General features: G+C 35.6%; 1 protein-coding gene across 4 annotated transcripts; it reads right to left on the reverse strand.

Moving 5' to 3' along the window:
- Positions 1-1,072: 1,072 nt before the first annotated feature.
- On the reverse strand, positions 1,073-18,862 carry FGFR1OP2 (FGFR1 oncogene partner 2). Of its 4 annotated transcripts, none has more exons than XM_084877262.1 (7): positions 18,607-18,861; positions 13,573-13,718; positions 11,065-11,182; positions 9,448-9,590; positions 6,891-7,004; positions 4,065-4,178; positions 1,073-3,084 (listed from the first exon to the last, which is right to left on the reverse strand). In XM_084877262.1, the coding sequence occupies exons 2-7, from the start codon at positions 13,705-13,707 to the stop codon at positions 2,947-2,949; spliced, it is 762 nt and encodes a 253-aa protein (XP_084733388.1). In that variant the 5' UTR covers positions 13,708-13,718; positions 18,607-18,861; the 3' UTR covers positions 1,073-2,946. The 4 variants fall into 4 exon arrangements, with proteins under 4 accessions (XP_084733388.1, XP_084733387.1, XP_084733390.1 ...); XM_084877261.1 differs by having other exon boundaries at positions 18,407-18,861; XM_084877264.1 differs by lacking the exon at positions 6,891-7,004 and having other exon boundaries at positions 18,607-18,862.
- Between the last annotated feature and the right edge of the window lie 153 nt (positions 18,863-19,015).

A 19,015-nucleotide genomic window follows, 5' to 3' on the forward strand; every position in this document is an offset into this window, starting at 1 on the left:
CTGATAGCCTGTTATAGGCTACCTACCATGTTTCTAAATCACAGTAGCTCACTAGTGCTACAGATCAGTTGAGTTCCATAGAAGATGATAGTAAACTGATTCTAACAAAGAAATTTCTGAATATTAGACCACAAATGGACACTATTTTCTTTTAAAGGATATTTTTATTTCAGAGAGGAAGGAGAATAGAGAAACATCAATGAGAAAGAATCATTGACTGGCTGTCTCCTACACGCCCCCTACTGGGGATCAAGCTGGCAACCCAGGCATGTGCCCTGACCAGGAATCCAACAGTGATCTCAGTTTTTTTAATTTTATTTTTAGAAAAATCTCTATTGTTCAAAATATTACATAAGTCCTCCTTTTCCTCACATTCTCTTCCAGCCCACTCCCATTCTCCACCCCCCTCCAGGCCCTCACCACGGGTTATGCATATATGTATAAGTTCATTGCAAACTGATCTTTTGGTTCATAGGTCGATGATCAACCACTGAGTCACACTGGCTGGACAGGAATGAACTTCAGAAATCATGTTATCTGAACCCTTTATTTTATCGTATAAATTATTTTGATTTTGTGGTGAGAATAATTAGTAAGTCCTTGACGAAGGAGCCAATTATATGAAGTTATGAAATAGTGCCCAGACCAAAATTTGGGATGCCTGACTCCCTTTCCAAATGTGCTGTTGCTCTATCATAAAATGTAATCATTGATTACTTCCCATTTTTCTCTGGTGAACTGGTAGGAGGCTTCTAATATTAATATTGCAATGATCTCCTTTTTTGGGGGGGTGGGGTTATAATTTTACACAGTGAAAGCATTTTTTTCTTTCCAAGCTAATTCTCTGAAGTCCTATGTTGTTATTCACCTCAAAGAAAGTTACACTAAAAAACAAAATTTAATACCCATACTTATCTCCACAGCAGCATTTGTATAGAATGTTTTAGTATAAAGTTCACTCGTTGATGATGTATTTGATACCTGTTATTAAATATCATTAAAACCCCAAGAAGAGATAAAAAGCCCTACAAATAAATGTAAGCATTATTTTCAAATTAACTTGGAGAGCACACCAATTTTAATCACTCATCTTTATTGATAAAATAGGCTCCTATGCACTACATACCTTCAGAATAAATGAAAGGTTCTCCTTAACAAAAAAGTATGGGGTGGAAAATTTTCTATATAACAAAGTAAATGTCTTTAAATAGCAAGATCTTAGAATTATATCCAAGTAAGAAGACTAAGAATAAATTAATTCAACTTATTGGTTTACAAAAATAATTATCAAGTAATGTTTTATAATAGAGCTGCCTCAATAAACTGCCTCAGACAATCTGAACTATGTAGCTTATTTTCTTTAATTCTAACTTGGGATAAAAACTGTATGAATGAATGTGTCATCAAATTAAGGAATACTTTCCCAGAAAACAAATAGAAAAGTTAAAAAATAAAAACTGTCATTTATTTATAAAACATTAAGGCCTCTGAATGAGAACAAAAAATCAATTTAATGTTTGGGTCAATAGCCCTTTTCTATTCCACCAGCCCCATCAATCCCACTTACCCCAAACTTAAGATAGAAAAATTCTGAAAAGTAGTTTTAACTTTACCAATATATGAAATTATAGATAAAAATTATCATGTAAATATTTAACAAATTTATACTCAAAAGTAAGTTGTCTATTTTGCTAATTTTAATATGTATTTAATATAAATGAGCATAATATATATCTGACACTTCTTTGATCCTTTTATTCTGTAATCACCAAAAATAAGAAAAAAATTACATTTCAATTGATAATGCACATTCTATTTTTGATGGCTTTTTAAAATTTACATACTGGATATATATTTTATTAAAAAAATAAAACAAATACTCCTAACTCCACCATTTTTTTTGTCCCTCTTTAATTGGAAAGTTATAAGAAAAATCTCATAGGTTATGAGGACCACACGGGTGCTTTAAGAACAGATCCAGAAATTATTTTTTTAATTTTAATTTACTTTTTCTATCTCTCTTAACAGTTACTTTTAAAAAAGGACTCAATGAGGCAGAGGATGTCCCAACTTACTTTGAAATAACCATACATAGCTTGCTTTACCAAACATTTCAACTTTTAGCTAAATGAGCTACCTAGTATCCTTAAATATCAACCACATAAGAGAAAAATCTCCTCATTAATGATTTAAAACCAAAACTTATTCTTTCAGAGTAGTTTAACCTACTAAATATGTCTCTTATAAGATCTTCTTTCTTAGAAAGTAGTATTTCTTTTCTTTCATTCCTGAAATGCTATCTCATATGCTTAGCAATTATGGACAATTGTTTGCTGAATATTATGGTAAGTTAGCTAAAATTAAATTACCTCTTTTGTTTATGGTGTATATGACATTCCTACAGCCTTTCAAACTGATTTTTTTTTTTTTTGGACAAGAATTTAAATTAATGGGAAGGTAGATAGGCAATCATTAAAGACTCATGGTACATAAGCTATTTGTTAACTTTGACACCAAACTGAGAGGATAAAACTTAGTATGATGATCTTCCATTCACCAAACTGTGGCAAAATGTGTATTTTAAAATTGGGATAACTTCTTGAATTCCCACACATTTACTGGGAATATTCCTGTTTTTCCAAGTATCATCCGGAAAGCCAACAATACTACTGGAAGCTCTTGGTATGTTCAGCAGTCACGTAAAAATCTTCAATTTGTTCAGCAATTAACAAACTCAAGTTTCTACTTTTCAATGGTATTTTGGAATAAAGTCTATAACCATGAACTATGCATTTTTTGTTACTACCTCTTAAAAATGTCATTTACAGTGCACTGTACATATTAAAGGGGGAAAAAGAGTAGCATGAAATTGATTTTCCTGTTAATTCATTAGCGCCAGTCCCAGTCCCAGGGATTACGTGGAGCCTTGTAAGAAACTCAGACTCTTCAGTTCTTCCTCAGACTCAGGTCGCTATTGGTCACTAATGCTGACAAAGAAGTATTTTCTGACACATCGTCTTTTCTAAGGTTCAGAAACGACTCTCGGGTTATTTGAAGGATCTCTCTCAAGCCTTTGTTTTCTTGCTGTAAGAAAACAAAGACAAAGATGCAGCCACTAAGTTAGCTAGCTAGAGCACAAACATATAACAAATACGAAGCAAGTTCTGTAACGGACAGAAATGCATTAAATGATATATATGCAGTTAAAGTTGACAATCTGAATCCAGAGAGCACTTTTTAAAAAAGGTAGGAATCATGTGTTCAATGGCTTCTACCTCTGCAAAGTCTTCTTATTTAAGCAGCTATAATTGTAGACAGAACCTCAGAAACTTATTTTTAGCATCTAGATTTATATTTATACACATTCAGAAAGTTTGTGAGTAATACCCTTGGACTAGAACCTCTTAATAATTTACTACTTTTATTACCTTCCGTGATAGCATGGGATACAAGACAAGCCATCTGGTTTCTTACCTTACAGGAATTTGACAACAGGGCTGGTTAAGTAAATCATGTTTTTCAAAAAGGAAAGTGACCAAATCTAGCATTGGTGAACAACTGCCTTTTTTTTTTGGCAGTTACTATAAGAAATGTGCACACATTTAAAAATAATTTTCATAATTTATTCTCTATCACCCTGCGTTTGGTTTTACTTTCTAAGTTCAATGGTAAAAGGCAGGGATCAGCAAACTACAGCCTGGCTTGGGGCCTGTTATTGTAAATTAAATTTTATTGTAAATTTTGCATTACAATGGCAGAGCTGAGTAGTTGCAACACACTGTCTGGTCTGTAAAACCTAAAAAATTTACTATCTGGCCCTTTACTGGAAAAGTTTGAATCTTGTACGCTTAGAGAGAGAAATAATTTTGGCTCTGTTTAACCAATTTCTCCACCATAATTTCAAAATGAAGCTTTTAAAGTACAAAAGTCTATTTTACTGATTCGGATTATTCAACAATGGTTTATGCTTTCACTACACAAAATAAAGGACAATGACTTATGGGATATATTTCCTGGCAGAGATCTTTGAGCTGTTGCACCTACTTTTACAACTTAAAACTTACTTCAAGCTGAAATATTCTTTCCTGTTCCTTACAACCCTGCTGCTCATCAATTTCAATGGCTTTCTTCATTACTGCCGCCATTTCGGTTATTTGGTCAATATGTGCTTGTAATTCCTGAAAAAGAGAGAAAGGAGTTGCAAATTAGTGAAATACTATCTTATTGTTATTTTTGGATTCTCTCCTTTTCATAAAATCTGTACTGCCACTTAATATGAATGTAATATTCACATACTGCCATTTAACATGAATGTAATTAATATAACAAACAGATATTTACAAGAAAGCTGACAGACCATGATTGTGCTTTTGAAATCAGATTTTAGGACTAGAATTAAGACTAAGCAGCATAATTTAAGTAAACCCACCCGTAAGAAGAGGACTCATATTTCACGTTCCTTTCACCACAAATGATCAGCAACTTTTCTTTTTAGCACCTACCTATATTACTGGTCAAAGTAATGGGAAAGATAAGACTTTCTGACATAATCCATCTCTTTTCCCTGAAGTTTTCACGATCTATAAATCTTTTCTGTACTACCCATCAATCTCAATCCAATCTAGAAACTTTCTAGATTATAATCCTCTTTGACAGCAGAAACTGTATCTTGTTTATATTTGCCTATTAGTGTTCAGTACATAATAGATAATACTGAGTAAAATGAACATAGTTCTGCTTTTAAGTATTAAAATATTAAATGGTCTTCTTTGCAAACTGTTCAAAATATAATTTCAGTATAAAATAGACATCCCTTCTTTGGTACAACAAGTAACACAAATTTCTTCCAATCCCTTTCATTTTTTTTTGCACACCTGTACTAGACAACAGAAATATGAATTGTTAAGACATGTTCCCTGATGTCAAGGAGCTTACAGTCAAGTGAAAGATACAGACAAAACATTTAAAATCAACATAAGCTGAAGAATAATAACTTTTTAAATGAAAACCTACAAATCATTGTTCACTGGCAATTGAGGGGTCTTTTACTATATTAAGGCTAAAAGTAAATATAAAAGTTAATGGCTCCCCAAATAAACATTAAGTCTCTTAAGTAGTTGTATATTCTCTAATTGTAGAAAGAATTTGAGTAGGGCTCCCCACTCCTACCCTCCCAAAACTAGTAAACTATGGAGGAAATAAGATGGAGAACAAATAGGAATATCTTTAGCAAACACATTTAATACTTTCTTAACCAATAAAAATGTAGGTTCTTACATTAATGGGAAAATCTGTACAATTCTAGTACACAGAAAAGGCAAAATATAGATCTGACACTGTCCAATATGGTGCTATTTAAATTTACATGAATTAAAATCAAATACATTTGAAGCAATTAGCAGTTCAGATTCTCAGTTGCAGTAGTGACACTTTAAGGTAGGGGTGTCGAACTCAATCAGAGAAGGGGCCAAAATCTAAAATCCAGCCTAAATCGCGGGCCGAATGGTTTACTGAACAGTCATAAACTGACAATGTCATAAACTGACAGCGGAGTGCAGTGATGACAGCGCGGTGGGGGCCACATTGCAAGGCCTGGCAGGCTGGATTTGGCCCGTGGGCCTTGTGTTTGACATATGTGCTTTAAGTACTGAAAAGCCACATGTGGCTAGTAGGTTCTATATTGGGCAGTGCAGCTAAAGAACATTTCCATCATTTCAGAAAGTTCTATTGGATGTCCCCAAATTAGATTATGGTAGCAAGAATGATATCAAGACAAACATCTGTCATATTTCTAAAAATGATTAAATCCCTCCCAATATAAAAGAAGCATGTAATGTTTAAAAGTAAGTTAAATCCAGATAACTGCAGGGACAAATTGAATAAAGGTAATGGGTAAAAATTTTGAATACAAACAGCTATCTCAGTTTATGATTTGATACCCTATGGGACTGACCTAGGTTAAATGGCTACACAGGAAGCAAATAATTCCTTGCCTTTAAACTGGAAGAAAACAAGATACTTCCATTTTTTTTTTTTTTCCCTTTCCCCTTTAGGACAGAGTCTATTCTAATAAAATCATCATAAAAACACAACACCCCAATTCTTCAATCAGAGCAGTATTTTTATAGGCCAAGTTCATGGATGATTCACTTTTTATAATAAAATCTTTGGCGAACTATCATAGATCTTTTATTGGGCACAAGAGGCCAGACCTGTGTTTTCAAAACTGAAGGCAAGAAGTGTCAGCAAAATAATTCTTGAACTGTCTTGACATGCCTTTCACTTGTAACTTTTTGCTTAGGTTTATTTCAAGTAGGCTCAATAAAGACCAGCTACAAGTAAGATAAAAACAAAACAAAACAAAACAAAAAAACAGTTAAAACACAATGGAGAGGATACTATACTACACTTAATAAATAACACCTAAACAAAGGCATTTTAATTTTATTATAAACTCAAACTAAAGGACAATAAACTGTCAAAAATCCAAGTTAAAACAGTTCATTTAATAATTTAAACAATTTTTTTGTGAAATCAGATTAAAATGACTGCCAAGAACATATCTTTGATGTCCAGAAAGAGAATAATTGTTTAAAGGTTACTAAATTTGCAGCAGCAGTGAATAAGAACAACAAAATGAAAAGCTGGCCTGAACAACCTTTAAGGCCTGCCTTTATCTAACAGGATGTGTATGATACAATACACAGATAATCAATGACAGATTTAAAGTTTCTACACTGAACATTTTTGCATGGCTAGCACAGCATTTTAAAACTTAATTTCATTTGTGTGCTGATTTAATCTGGAATAAAATTCAATGTAAAGAAACTCTTTAAATGGAGCCCCCCTTCCATCCGCAACCCCAAAATTGACTGTTTTATATAGTGTACATTCTGATTTGCTTCCAAGTGCCTCCTCTCCAGTCCATGTTGAGGTGCTTCAAGGATGTGTCGAGATGCATCAAGGAAGAATCCTTCGGAGCTGTTACGATGTACCATGTCAATCTGTAGTACAGAGTCATTATAATGTTAATACGGATATTATCCGTAATTTAAAAACTGAATGAGTGTTAGTTCATGCGTGTTAGCCAACTATTTGAAATGTTTGCTTTTTTAAGATTTCCAAAAAGGCATCTGTTAAAAAATAATGAATAAAATGAATATTTGGATGAAAATGAGTTCTCATTTTGATTTTTAAATGTGTGCTCAAAAACTTGTAGGTTGAGGGCAAAATTCCATATTACAGTAGTCCCAAAAGGGTCTCTTACTTCAAAATGCTGTGTGACTCTGTTAGTCCTAAATGTGTTATAAAATTATTTTTGTGTTTAGGTATGCCAGAGCACTATTACCTAAACATGTTCTAGAATCTCCTATTTCTGCACCTTAACCACACCAGTTTCTCTGCTTGTTGACGCCCAACCCCCAGTAATTAATTCAAAACTGAATTTAGTTGTATTTCTTTCTTTCTTTACTCCTTCCCAGATGCTCTTCATGAGAACTAATCTTGCTTCCTTTAGTATTCCAGTGATAATTCACATCTCTATTTTAAGATTCATCACATCTGACCTTATATCAGATAGTTATGTTTGTATCTATATCTCCCATTATACTGTAAGCTCCTATGATAGAATAATGGAACTTATTCATTCATCCTATTATTAATAATAACTAAGCCAATGCAAGTGTTAATAGATGTTTGTTTAATTGAGTCAAACTGTCTCCTTTTTGGGGAAAATCAAAATCACAAACATTAATATGTATTAGTTAGAATTAATAACAAGTAACTGTAGTCATTTTATGGAAGGTAAGGATCAGCACATATGATGACGAACTTAATTTATATAATAAAAAAAGATGGTTTACAACTATCTTAAGAAATATTTCACTTTGTTAATGAATAAAACAGCTCTCTGGTGGATGGTAAAACCTCATGTGTTTCAGAATACATTCACTTCTGTCATAGCTACTACCAGATGGGAAAAGCAAGCTGCTGTATCTTACTCTAAGCGCTTTTTTTTGGTCAAAGTATTATTCTCTTTAGATCTTAAAAAATTTATTTCCTAGGTTATTTTTATTTTTTAATAATGTATTTTTATTGATGTCAGAGAGGAAGGGAGAAGGGGATAGAATCATCAATGATGAGAGATAATTATTGGTCAGCTGCTTCCTGCACAACCCCCACTGGGGATCAAGCCTGCAACCCAGGCATGTGCCCTTGACAGGAATCAGACCCGGGACCCTTCAGTCCGCAGGCCGACGCTCTATTTAGTGAGCAAAACCAGCCAAGGCTATTTCTTAGATTAATAAACAGAAGAACTTCTAAATTTCTCAAGATTACATTTTTTAACCAATAATTTTAAGTCAATTCATCTTTGTACCTTTAAAAACCTCTTAAGTTATACATTTAAATATAAGTATTTTTATAATAATCTCATTAACAATAGATATATTTTACACTCAAAAGATTGCCACTTAAATATCCAACATTTTCCTTTTGGTTAGGAGATGAATACAGCATAATTAACTAACATTCAATTCATATTTATTAATTTACTACTTTACTATTTGACAAAGATTACTAACTTCCTCAAATATGCGAAGTTGTCACACAAAGATCTACTTACTAGGTATTTAATTCTAATGAATTAATAATTCATTAAATAATAATTCTACAAGCCCAAAGATGAAAGAAAAGTTTCAAAGAATCTAAAATGTGTTTCAATAGTTGAGGAAGATAAAAATCAATATTTCTTAAATAATATTAGTTATAACTACTAATAACCATTACAGAAAATGGCCTCATAATTACAATCTACCCTAATATTTTTATTCCACATTAGCAGTTAAAATTCAGTTTACAATAAAAGGTAAGTGGTAAGGATTATTCTATTTGTCTTCTTCATAGCAGTTGTTAGCAAACACAAGGGACATATACAAAAGGAACAGACACAGGAATGACAAATGAACAGAAGGAAAAACACTAATTTTAAAACAGTTCAGTTATCTCTAAAAATTATGTACCTGATATGTGATTTGTGGAGAGAAGAGTAAATTTTTAATATGTTGGTTCCTCTCCCTGCCCCCATGTTCTTTCCATTATAATCAAGATGATAGTTTGGATGAATCAGCCTTATTCAGAAAATAGTTTTAAGAAAAATCTATCTTTATCTGTGTTCAATTCCAATTTTTGTTTTTGCAACAGATGTCAATACAGAAATCTACTTAAAGAAATATTTCTTAAAAGCAGATAACCTTATAAAAATAAATTTGAATTGGATACTTACATTTATTTCCCAAATAAAGTTTACTTTTTAATATACATTAAAGCTACTAGGAACAATAGTAGAAGAGTAAATTAAATAAAATGATCTATAACAAGAAATGAAAAAAAAAAGTTAACCAATTTTCCTTCTATTCCATTTCTAATTATATTTATAGAATGGGTTACCTTTGAATGCTGCTCTTTTAACTTCAATATTATACCCGGGTCATCTTTTTTGCTAGCCATTAGCAATCTAAACATTTGTTCACGATACTTGCTCATTATAAGTTCCAAGGCAGATTGATGTTCTTCCAAGGACGTACGTAATTCTATCAAGAACAACAGCATATTTTATTGAAACATGAGTTAAAGATGTATAAAGTATTCTCTTCCATATTACTTTATTAAAAAATTTATAAAGAGGGTATTAAACCCGATGAATAAAAATCTAGCTATATAGGATAGTATAGAAATAAAAGATACCAAATGGAGTCCTTTATTAGTTTTTAAATTACCATTTAAAACTCATTTTTTGAGAACCATTTCAATACCCATTCACTGAATAGCAATTAGGTATCAGATGATGCTCTATATTAGGAATACCAAAAGGCCATGGAGCTTAGAGTGTAGTTGAGAAAACAAATACATAAATAATTGTAATACAATGTGGTAAGTACAGAGAGGTGCTCTACTCAAATATTTATGAGAAGTCTGTGAGGAGAAATTGGTGAAAGCTTCACAGAAGTTTGGTATTGAGGTGAACCTGCATTCCTTGAGCTGAAAAATAAAAAACATTCTAAATAGGGAGGCATGAAAGTGAACAGTACATTTAGGAACTAGTTTGGGATGGCAAAAGCAAAGGTTTCATGGAGAAGAGAGGTATGGAAAGAAGAAGAAAGAAAAGAAAGCTTGGAGTTGACTTTGAAGGCCATTGGATAAGAAAATAAGTAAACAAGGAAACTGGTAGGTTTTGTGACTTTAAGCAAAATGACATATAACAAAATCAATTTTACCAAAGTCTAAATGGCATAAAAAAAGAATTAACTTCCTACATCATTTCATCAACAATATAAGGAAATTATAAACAAATTGACATCATTTGAAGACCTGATGTTGTACAAGGAGGGTTCTTAAGCAAAATAATATGATCAGATAATTTTAAAAAACAATCAATGTGATGCAGTGTTGAAGATAGATTGCACAGGATGGAATCAGGAAGACCAATTAGGATAGTTCAGGAAAAGAATATGAACACCTAAGCTGGGACACAAAGTGGTGGGATTGCAGAGAATAAAATTGAGTTATTTTATAGGTAACAACAATGGCACAAACTGAATATTTATAGTCAGAAACTAAGATGACTCCAAGCAAGGCAGATATTCAAATGTAGAACAGGAAAAGGGCAATAAATATGATTTAGACCTATGAAGTTGAATGAAATTAACATCAAAAAGTAAATTTAGTTGACTATTTCCCCATGTTTGACAATATTAATTGATCCCAAGTTGACAGTACAATTGTAAAGTTCTCTCTCTTTAAAAAAAATATATTTTTATTGATTTCAGAGAGGAAGGGAGGAGGAGAGAGAGACAGAAATATCAATGATGAGAGAGAATCATTGACAGGTTTCCCCCTGCATGACCCACACTGGGGAGGGAGCCTGCACTCCATTGGGGCATGTGCCCTGACTAGGAATTGAACCATGACTTCCTGGTTCATAGGTCAAGGCTCAACCATTGAGTCATGCCAGCCAGGACTAAAGTTCTCTTTTGATTTGCTATATGTAGCAATAATATATCTTGCCTTTGTTTTCTTGTTGCAATTCTCTGATTTGTCTGTTTTCTTGCTGGATTCCCATAACTAATGTAGACCGTGGCCGATGTCTTGCAACTTCATTAAGTTCTTGAATTTCTTCCTGATACTAATGAAAATATTAAAAAAGAATATGTGGGAAGAAAATATATGAAAATATAAATCTGAGTCATATATCTGTTAAGGGTCTAGTATCCAGAATATATAAACAACTCTCACAACTAAATGAACGGTAAGAAAACCCAATTAAAAAATTGGCAAATAAAATAAGTTCTGTGGATGTAAGGTAAAGCTTGGTGACTAATAACTAACAATATTGTATTGTGTGTTTGAAAGTTGCTAATAGGGTACATCTTAAATGTTCTTAATGACACATGAATAAGGTAATTATGTCAGGTGAGGGAAATGCAAACTAATCTTATTATGGCAATCAGTTCACAATATATTTGTATCAAATCATCACACTGTATACTTTAAACATATGTCAATTATCCTATTTAATAGAGGTAATATGCAAATTGACCATCACTCCAACAAACAAGGTGGCTGCCGCCATGTGGACACAAGATGGCTGCCACAAGATGGCCAGCAGGGGAGGGCAGTTGGGAGGGACCAGGCCTGTAAGGAAGGGCAGTTGGGGAGAACCAGGCCAGCAGGGGAGGGCAGTTGTGGGCAATCAGGCTGGCAGGAGAGCAATGAGGTGTCAATCAGGCTGGCAGGAGAGTGGTTAGGGGGCAATCAAGCTGGCAGGCAGAAGCAGTTAGGGGAATCAGGCAGGCAGGCAGGCAAGCGGTTAGGAGCCAGCGGTCCCAGATTGTGAGAGGGATGTGTGACTGCCAGCAGTCGCATATCCCCCAAGGGGTCCCAGATTGGAGAGGGTGCAGGCTGGGCTGAGGGACACACCCCCATGCAGGAATTACGTGCACTGGGCCTCTAGTATGATAATGAAAGGCTAATATGCAAATCGACTGAATGGCAGAATGACTGGTCGCTGTGACGCACACTGACCACCAGGGAGCAGACGCTCAACGCAGGAGCTTCCCTGTGGAGGTCAGTGAGCTCCCACAGGGGGAGCACCTCTCACAATCCAGGGACCCCTCAGACTGCAAGAATTCCATGTAAGGGACTCCCTCCCCCCTGCCCCAGACTGCACGAATTCCATGCACGGGGCCTTTAGTTTGATAATAAAAAGGAATGAAGCACTGATAGCTGCTACAATATGGATAGACCTTAAAAACATTGTTAAATCAGTCACAAAAAGCCCCACACTGCAAGATTCTATTCATATGAAATGTCTAAAATAGGCAAATCCATTGAGATAGAAAAATCAGGGATGGCTTGGGAAAAGGAGAATGGAGATTTGGGGAGATGAGAATATTCTGGAATTAGTGATTATGGGTACACAACCTGTGGATATTCTAAAATCCAATAAACTATACCCTTCAAAAGAATACACTTTATGGTATACAAGTTATACTTCAATAATATGTGCAAAATTATTATCTTTTTAAAAAAACTAGGAATCTAATTTTATTTTCAAGGCATTTTTATGAGCCACTTAGTAGTAACACAGTCATTATAACATTCCAGGTTCTAAATTTAGCTGTCGAATTCTTTCACAGCTCAATATCAGATACATGTTCGCTGCAATGCTTAAGACCAGCTACACAGTTAAGGAGGTATGTAATCTTTTTAGGGCAACAGAGTTGCAAAACAAACTAAGTAAACTTGTTCCAATATTTCCAGTAGTTTTGACAAAAGCTGGGTCCCAGGATTGCTTCCTTTTAAAAAATGAATTTCATGAGTAGGCTATGAATATACATTTCCCCCTACTGACTTCATCATAGTATCAGAACTTTTATAATTCTCTTGGAGTTAAAATTTTTTATCAGAAGAGGGCTTTAAATAGTAGCTAAACTCCATGGCCATTGGAAAGTCCTTACACACAACACTAAGGATAACAAGAAGTGAAGCCCCTTTTCATTTCTTCTTTAACTGGCAGCGTTAATGAAAAATAAGGTAGCAAATATAAATGCAATAACTACAAAAGGTATAAACTAGATATTACTCTGCCATATTTAAAGAATATTGTTAAATAACATCATCTAGCTAATTTTATAAAGAAAAACAAACATTTCCACATTAAAAAATTATGACAGCAAAATGTGTCTATACTGGTAAATGACATTATCTGGCCTTTGCCAAATGTATCTGGATTGAATAGATTCATGTATTTTATAAACTCAGATATGTATCTGTCAGCAAAATTGTGATCAAGTCTATAGATTTTAGAATATATATAAAAAACATATCTCACCTTAACAAAACAAAAAATTAAGTAAAATTGAAACATACAAGTCAAGCTACCTTTAAATTTTAAAAAGAACATTAAAAATAATAAGTACCAATTAAGCAGAAGTTAGTGATTCAAACAATACATAAATGTCAATGACTGCTTCTTTAAAAAAATGAAATCAACAAAAAAGAAAAAAAACAAACCTGCTTCATTGCTTCTACTCGCTTGTTGAGAGCCGTGGTCTGCTCAATCAGAGATTCTGCTGCATCATCATGATCCCTCAGCCTCTCAACCAGAGCTTTGGCATCAGCAAGTGCCTTCTCAATTGTGCAACTCATTTCTAAAATACCTAAAATAAAAATTAAAATTAAGACTCAAAACAAAGGTGGCATATCATCCTATTTTAGTTTCATGTTCACACAGATATGCTTCTGCAGCAACATTTGTTACAGGTTTGTTTATTGTATGGACAGAGAAAAACATTTAAGAACACCTGTAGCTTTGCTTTATTAGGATGGCACAAAACTGAAAGTGAATTTATAATATTTGAAAAAAATAGAATATATACAATTTGCAGACATAATAAAAATGCACGTAAAATACCATGAATTTATGATGGCGGGGAAAAAGTAAACATACAATGGATACATTTTTTATCGTACAGAAATAGTTTTCGTTTATGAGGCCATTCCCTATCTTGTCATTTGTGAAAGATGTTATTTTATTATCTGTATTCTGTGGTCAATCTGACTAGAAGATCCTTCCTAGCTTTTGCTTGGTCAGATGGCCTCAGATAATGTTCACACACACTACTGAAGAGCCAAAGTGGCCTCTGTGTGTCATGCTACATCAGTGTCAACCTTCTTCTGGAGAAATTCTGCTTCTTATATAGTTTCATAAGTGTCTGCCCCCTGGTAGTCACTGCACATCATGGTTGGACGGTGGCTTAGCCTTTTATATATATAGATGCACACACACAAACACAGACACACACACACACACACACACACACACACACACACTATGAGGTATATTATTATCCACTATAGTTAGACTTCTAGGTTGCTTCCATATTTTGGCTTTTACTAGCAATGCTGCAATGAACATACAATGAATATATCTTTCTAGTCAGTGTTTTGTTTTGTTTTTGGATAAATTCCCCAGAGGTATTAATTGCTGGATTGTATAGCAGCTCTACTTTTAATTTTTTAAAGAACCTCCTGTTTTTCCTAGGGGCTGTATTAGTTTACAATCCCAACAACAGTGTATGAGGGTTTCCTTTTCTTCAAATCCTTATTATTTGTTGATTTATTGAAGATTATCATTCCGACAAGGGTGATATTAAATTTTGGTTTACCTAGTCTTAGCCTTCTCTCTAACCTAAGTCAATCCAAATGCACCCCAATAGCACTGTAGAATAAAATAAAACTGCTAAATAATCATTTTAATTAATTCAAACTGTTAGTAGCTTTCTGACCCTGAGGACAACTACCTAATAATGTCTTTTGGTCAACAGGTGAAGTGTTATTCCCATTTATCAGTTAGGAAATAGGTAGACTCAGGGATTCCAAAGGAAAGGAAATGAATGACAGCACCATGCAGCAAGGAAGGAGTAAAGCTAGCACCAGAAATAGAGTTTCCAATCCCCAGGCTATCGCTGTCCTCAGGAGCCAAGGTGGCTCTCAGGGCCCTATTTGCTTTTAGCTAAATAAGAACTATCTCAGTCTCCCTGGCTGGAAAAACAGAGCAAATTCTCTGACTCTATTTCACCAACAGGTTTTGCAAAATATTATAAAAATTGCATTTCAAGCCAGCACTAGAAAGTAAATGGGATTGTAAATGAAGAATGAAATAACAAATTTTCAAATATTTTTTCTTATAACTAGTAAAAGCCTAGCATCCATTTTTATTAGACATTATAGTTAATTATAAGACCAATGGATGTGTACTGATAGGCTTTCTCAATTACAATTAACATTAACTTTAAAAAATATTCTCTAGACTGCTAAAAATACTATTATCTAAATAAACTATATTTAAAGTTTGCCTTATAACTATAAAAGTAATGCTATTCAGAGAAATGAACTTTAAACATCAGATAATTCAAAGTATAATTTTATTAGCATTTCAGAAAGACAGTGACACGGAGTTCCTAAGAATCTGCATGTTCATTTCCTGTATGTGAAACCACAGAAAGCTTAGAATGTTTTATAACATGCATGAACTTCGCTACCATTCTTGAAAAACACTGTGTTTCCCCTCTCCCCTCCCTTTCTGGGTTGGTAAGTGGAGTGGGAGGAAGGTTATTTCCAAACTCTCTAACAAGTTTTATTTTATTTACTTATTTTTATTTTATTTTATTTATTTTTTTCCCTCTCTAACAAGTTTTAAAAATATATTCCAGTTAAATAAAAATTAAAAAAGGGGTATTCCCAATTTATCTACCTATTTTTACCATGCTTAATTATTACTTACATTATCTCCTATAGGTGGTGAAATTTTTCTAAAGCAGGTTTTCCCCCTGCATTAGCTATACACTCGCCTACTTTACCACCCAAAGGCACTGACAGACTCCTGGCAGCGGGTTCAGAACATTCTGCTGCTGATAAAAGAGAAACTACCACCCACCTATGACAGCAACTGACAGCTGTTAACTTTAGAGTTTGGTTAACAGTTTTAAAGAAATTTAAGTCACTCTTCTTTCTCTTTTACCCCAAAATTCAGTATACTATAGTTGGACATACAGAAATACTATGACTACAAATGTCAACAATCTAGTCTAGTTTAATGAAAACTTTTTATTGGGTTGCTCAGGCAGGTACCTCTAATGTCAATTCGTAGATAACAGACAGGGAATAGAAAAATAAAAAGGTGTAGTGTGGTTTTCTCATAAACTTATACTCTAAAAAAAAAAAAAAAAAAAAATCAAGCAAAAGATGCATGTAAATTACATATAAAAATAATCACCTTATACAGACACATCAGGGTATTTGAAAGCACAGAAAATTTTCATTTCTTGAAAATGATGAAATGAATATGTCTGAGGGTTTATGAAGTACATGCAGGTGAATTTTTAAAGTTGAAAGGAACAGAATAATTTCTTAAAATCACGTTACTTTAGAATTGTGGCTAAATATAAGTTGCATATACAATATCTTCAAAAAGGTATGACAAATCGAGAAGGAAATAACCTAATCTAAACCAGTGATTTCCAACCAATGGGCCAAGGAGCCAGTGGAAGAGTTGCATGGGATGTGCATACACCAAACACAGTCTGTAGTCTAAAATGTTTCTCACACATATAGCCCGCTATTTGTCAAATATAAACACATACTGGAATAATACAAAATTATTTAAAAGCATAGTTTTTGCCATTATGCATAATCTCAATTAACAAATACAACTACTTGTGTGTTCCTCATATTCAAACAGGTCAGTCGCCTGGCCAGCATCTTAGTAGTTGAGCATCAACCTATGAACCAGGAGGTCATGGTTCGATTCCAGGTTACAGGATATGCCTGGGTTGCATGCTTGATCCCCAGTGTGGGGAATGCAAGAGACAGTCAATCAGCCGAAACCAGTTTGGCTCAGTGGTAGAGCGTAGGTCTGTGGACTGAAAGGTCCCAGGTTCGACTCCGGTCAAGGGCATGTACCTGAGTTGCGGGCACATCCCCAGTAGGGGGTGTGCAAGAGGCAGCTGTTCGATGTTTCTCTCTCATCGACATTTCTATCTCTCTCTATCTCTCCCTTCCTCTCTGTGAAAAATCAATAAAATATATTAAAAAATAAGACTTCTTTAAAAAAAAAAAAAGACAGTCAATCAATGATTCTCTCTCATCATTGATTTTTTTCTATCTTTCTCTTCCTCTCCTCTGAAATCAATAAGAATAAAAATTTAAAATAAACCCCCCAAAACAGGTCACTTAGCTAATATGCAATTCTCCTTCTTGCTCTAAAAATTCTATGATTTTTAAGAGCACTAAGGACTCCTATTACATTATCCTATATAATAAAAGGATAATATGCAAATCGACTGAATGGTGGAAAGACCAGTCGCTATGATGCGCAATGACCACCAAGGGACAGACAATGCAGGAGCTGCCCCCGATTGTCAGTGCACTCGCACAGGGAAAGCACAGCTCAGCCAGAAGCTGGGCTCATGCTGGCAAGCACAGCAATGTTGTGGAGCTTCTCCCACCTCCACAACATTAAGGATGTCCCACTGTGGCTTAGGCCTGTCAGTTAGACATCTCCGGGAGGGCTCCCGGCCTGCAAGAAAGCACAGGCCAGGCTGAGTGACCCCTCTCACCGAGTGCACTAATTTCGTGCATTGGGCTTCTAAAAAAAAAAAAAATCATATATATATATATATATATATATATATATATAATGTCAAAGGCACACAGCTGTGAAAGTGCACAACATGTTTGGGGAAACAGCCAGCTGTCTGGCATGGTTGGATAGTAAGGTATCTGGAGAAGCAAGATGAGATGAAAAAGGTAAGCTAGATCGGGACTGATAGTACAAGGTCCTGCTTAACCATTAGGAAATAGTTCTGTCAGCAAAAACGGTGACTAAAAAAGTTTAGGGAGTGGCAGAAACAGATCTGTATTTCAGAACAGTAACTCATTGGGGAGGATGATGGCGGGGAGGCTCAGCTGGGGGAGGGCACCTGCACCATTGTGGGGAAAGAAGAAATAACAGTGCAGTGCGAGTGGACATGCAGAGTCAAGGACGAAGATTTCCAGCTTGGCCAGCAGGATTGGACGGATGCAGGTACCACTTACTATCAAACACGGGATGCAGAATAAAGGCAGGAAGAAAACCAGGAGAAGAGGAGCAATCCTTGGAGGGCAGTTTCAAGAAGGAGAAAAGAGTTCTCCATGTGCAATGCTGCAAAGAGGTAAACTGAAAACAGAAAGGGTCTCCTTTCCCTCCCCTCCACGGTGAGCTCCCAAGTGGGCTCGGCAGCAAGAAAACAGCCGGAAGGTGTGTCCCCAGGGCCAGGGCCAAAGCTTTTCATTAAACTTTCCGCACCTCAGTCCCGGAGAGAGGAGCTCAGAGCTGAGGCCGGGGAGAGGAAGTTCGGCTCCCAGGAAGGGCTGTCGGCGGAGGGGAAACGCCGAAGGTTCCGCGGGCGACCGGTAGCTCCGGAGGAGCAGAGCCCCGGAGCGGCCCAGGGAAAGGAAGCGAACGCTCCCTCCGCCTGGTCGGGTCCCTGGATCCAGTCCACTTACTCTGGTCTCAGTCCCTGGCAGCCGTCGGGCGATTAGGACTCGGAGCCTCTGCCGACAGGGTCCTAGGCACCCAGGGGAAGAGAGTCCTTTCGCCTGTTCAGCTTCTTCAGCGAGCAGCGGCCGAACAAGGCTGAGGTAGTCGGCGGGCAACGGGGGGATCGGCAGGGCTCGGCCCCATCCCTGGACCGGGAACCGCGTCCCACCAGCGCTCCCCACAGCACTCCGACCTCGCGAGACTTCCTGCCTCGCGTCACCGTGGGGGCGGACCCGAGAGATTTCCTTGCAGCTTCTCCCTGACATGCGCGAGACGTGGGGGCGGGTCCAGTGTAAGCCCCGCCCCGTTAACCTACGCATGTTTTTTTTTTTTTGGCTTGGCTGGGCTTATCATAAAGTCTCGCGAGTTTTGCCA

Source organism: Pipistrellus hanaki (genome assembly GCF_964339955.1).
Source record: "Pipistrellus hanaki genome assembly, chromosome: 3".
In the NCBI taxonomy this organism is placed as follows: Eukaryota; Metazoa; Chordata; class Mammalia; order Chiroptera; family Vespertilionidae; genus Pipistrellus; species Pipistrellus hanaki.

Bases quoted from the DNA above. Each gene is read 5' to 3' on its own strand.
- FGFR1OP2 (XM_084877262.1), bottom strand. From the start codon at position 13,707: ATGAGTTGCACAATTGAGAAGGCACTTGCTGATGCCAAAGCTCTGGTT. The intron at 9,591-11,064 runs GCAAGATATATT...TGTTCTTGATAG, and splicing joins ATTGCAACAAGAAAACAAAG to AATTACGTACGTCCTTGGAA. The intron at 3,085-4,064 runs GTAAGTTTTAAG...GTTTTCTTACAG, and splicing joins AAAGAATATTTCAGCTTGAA to CAAGAAAACAAAGGCTTGAG.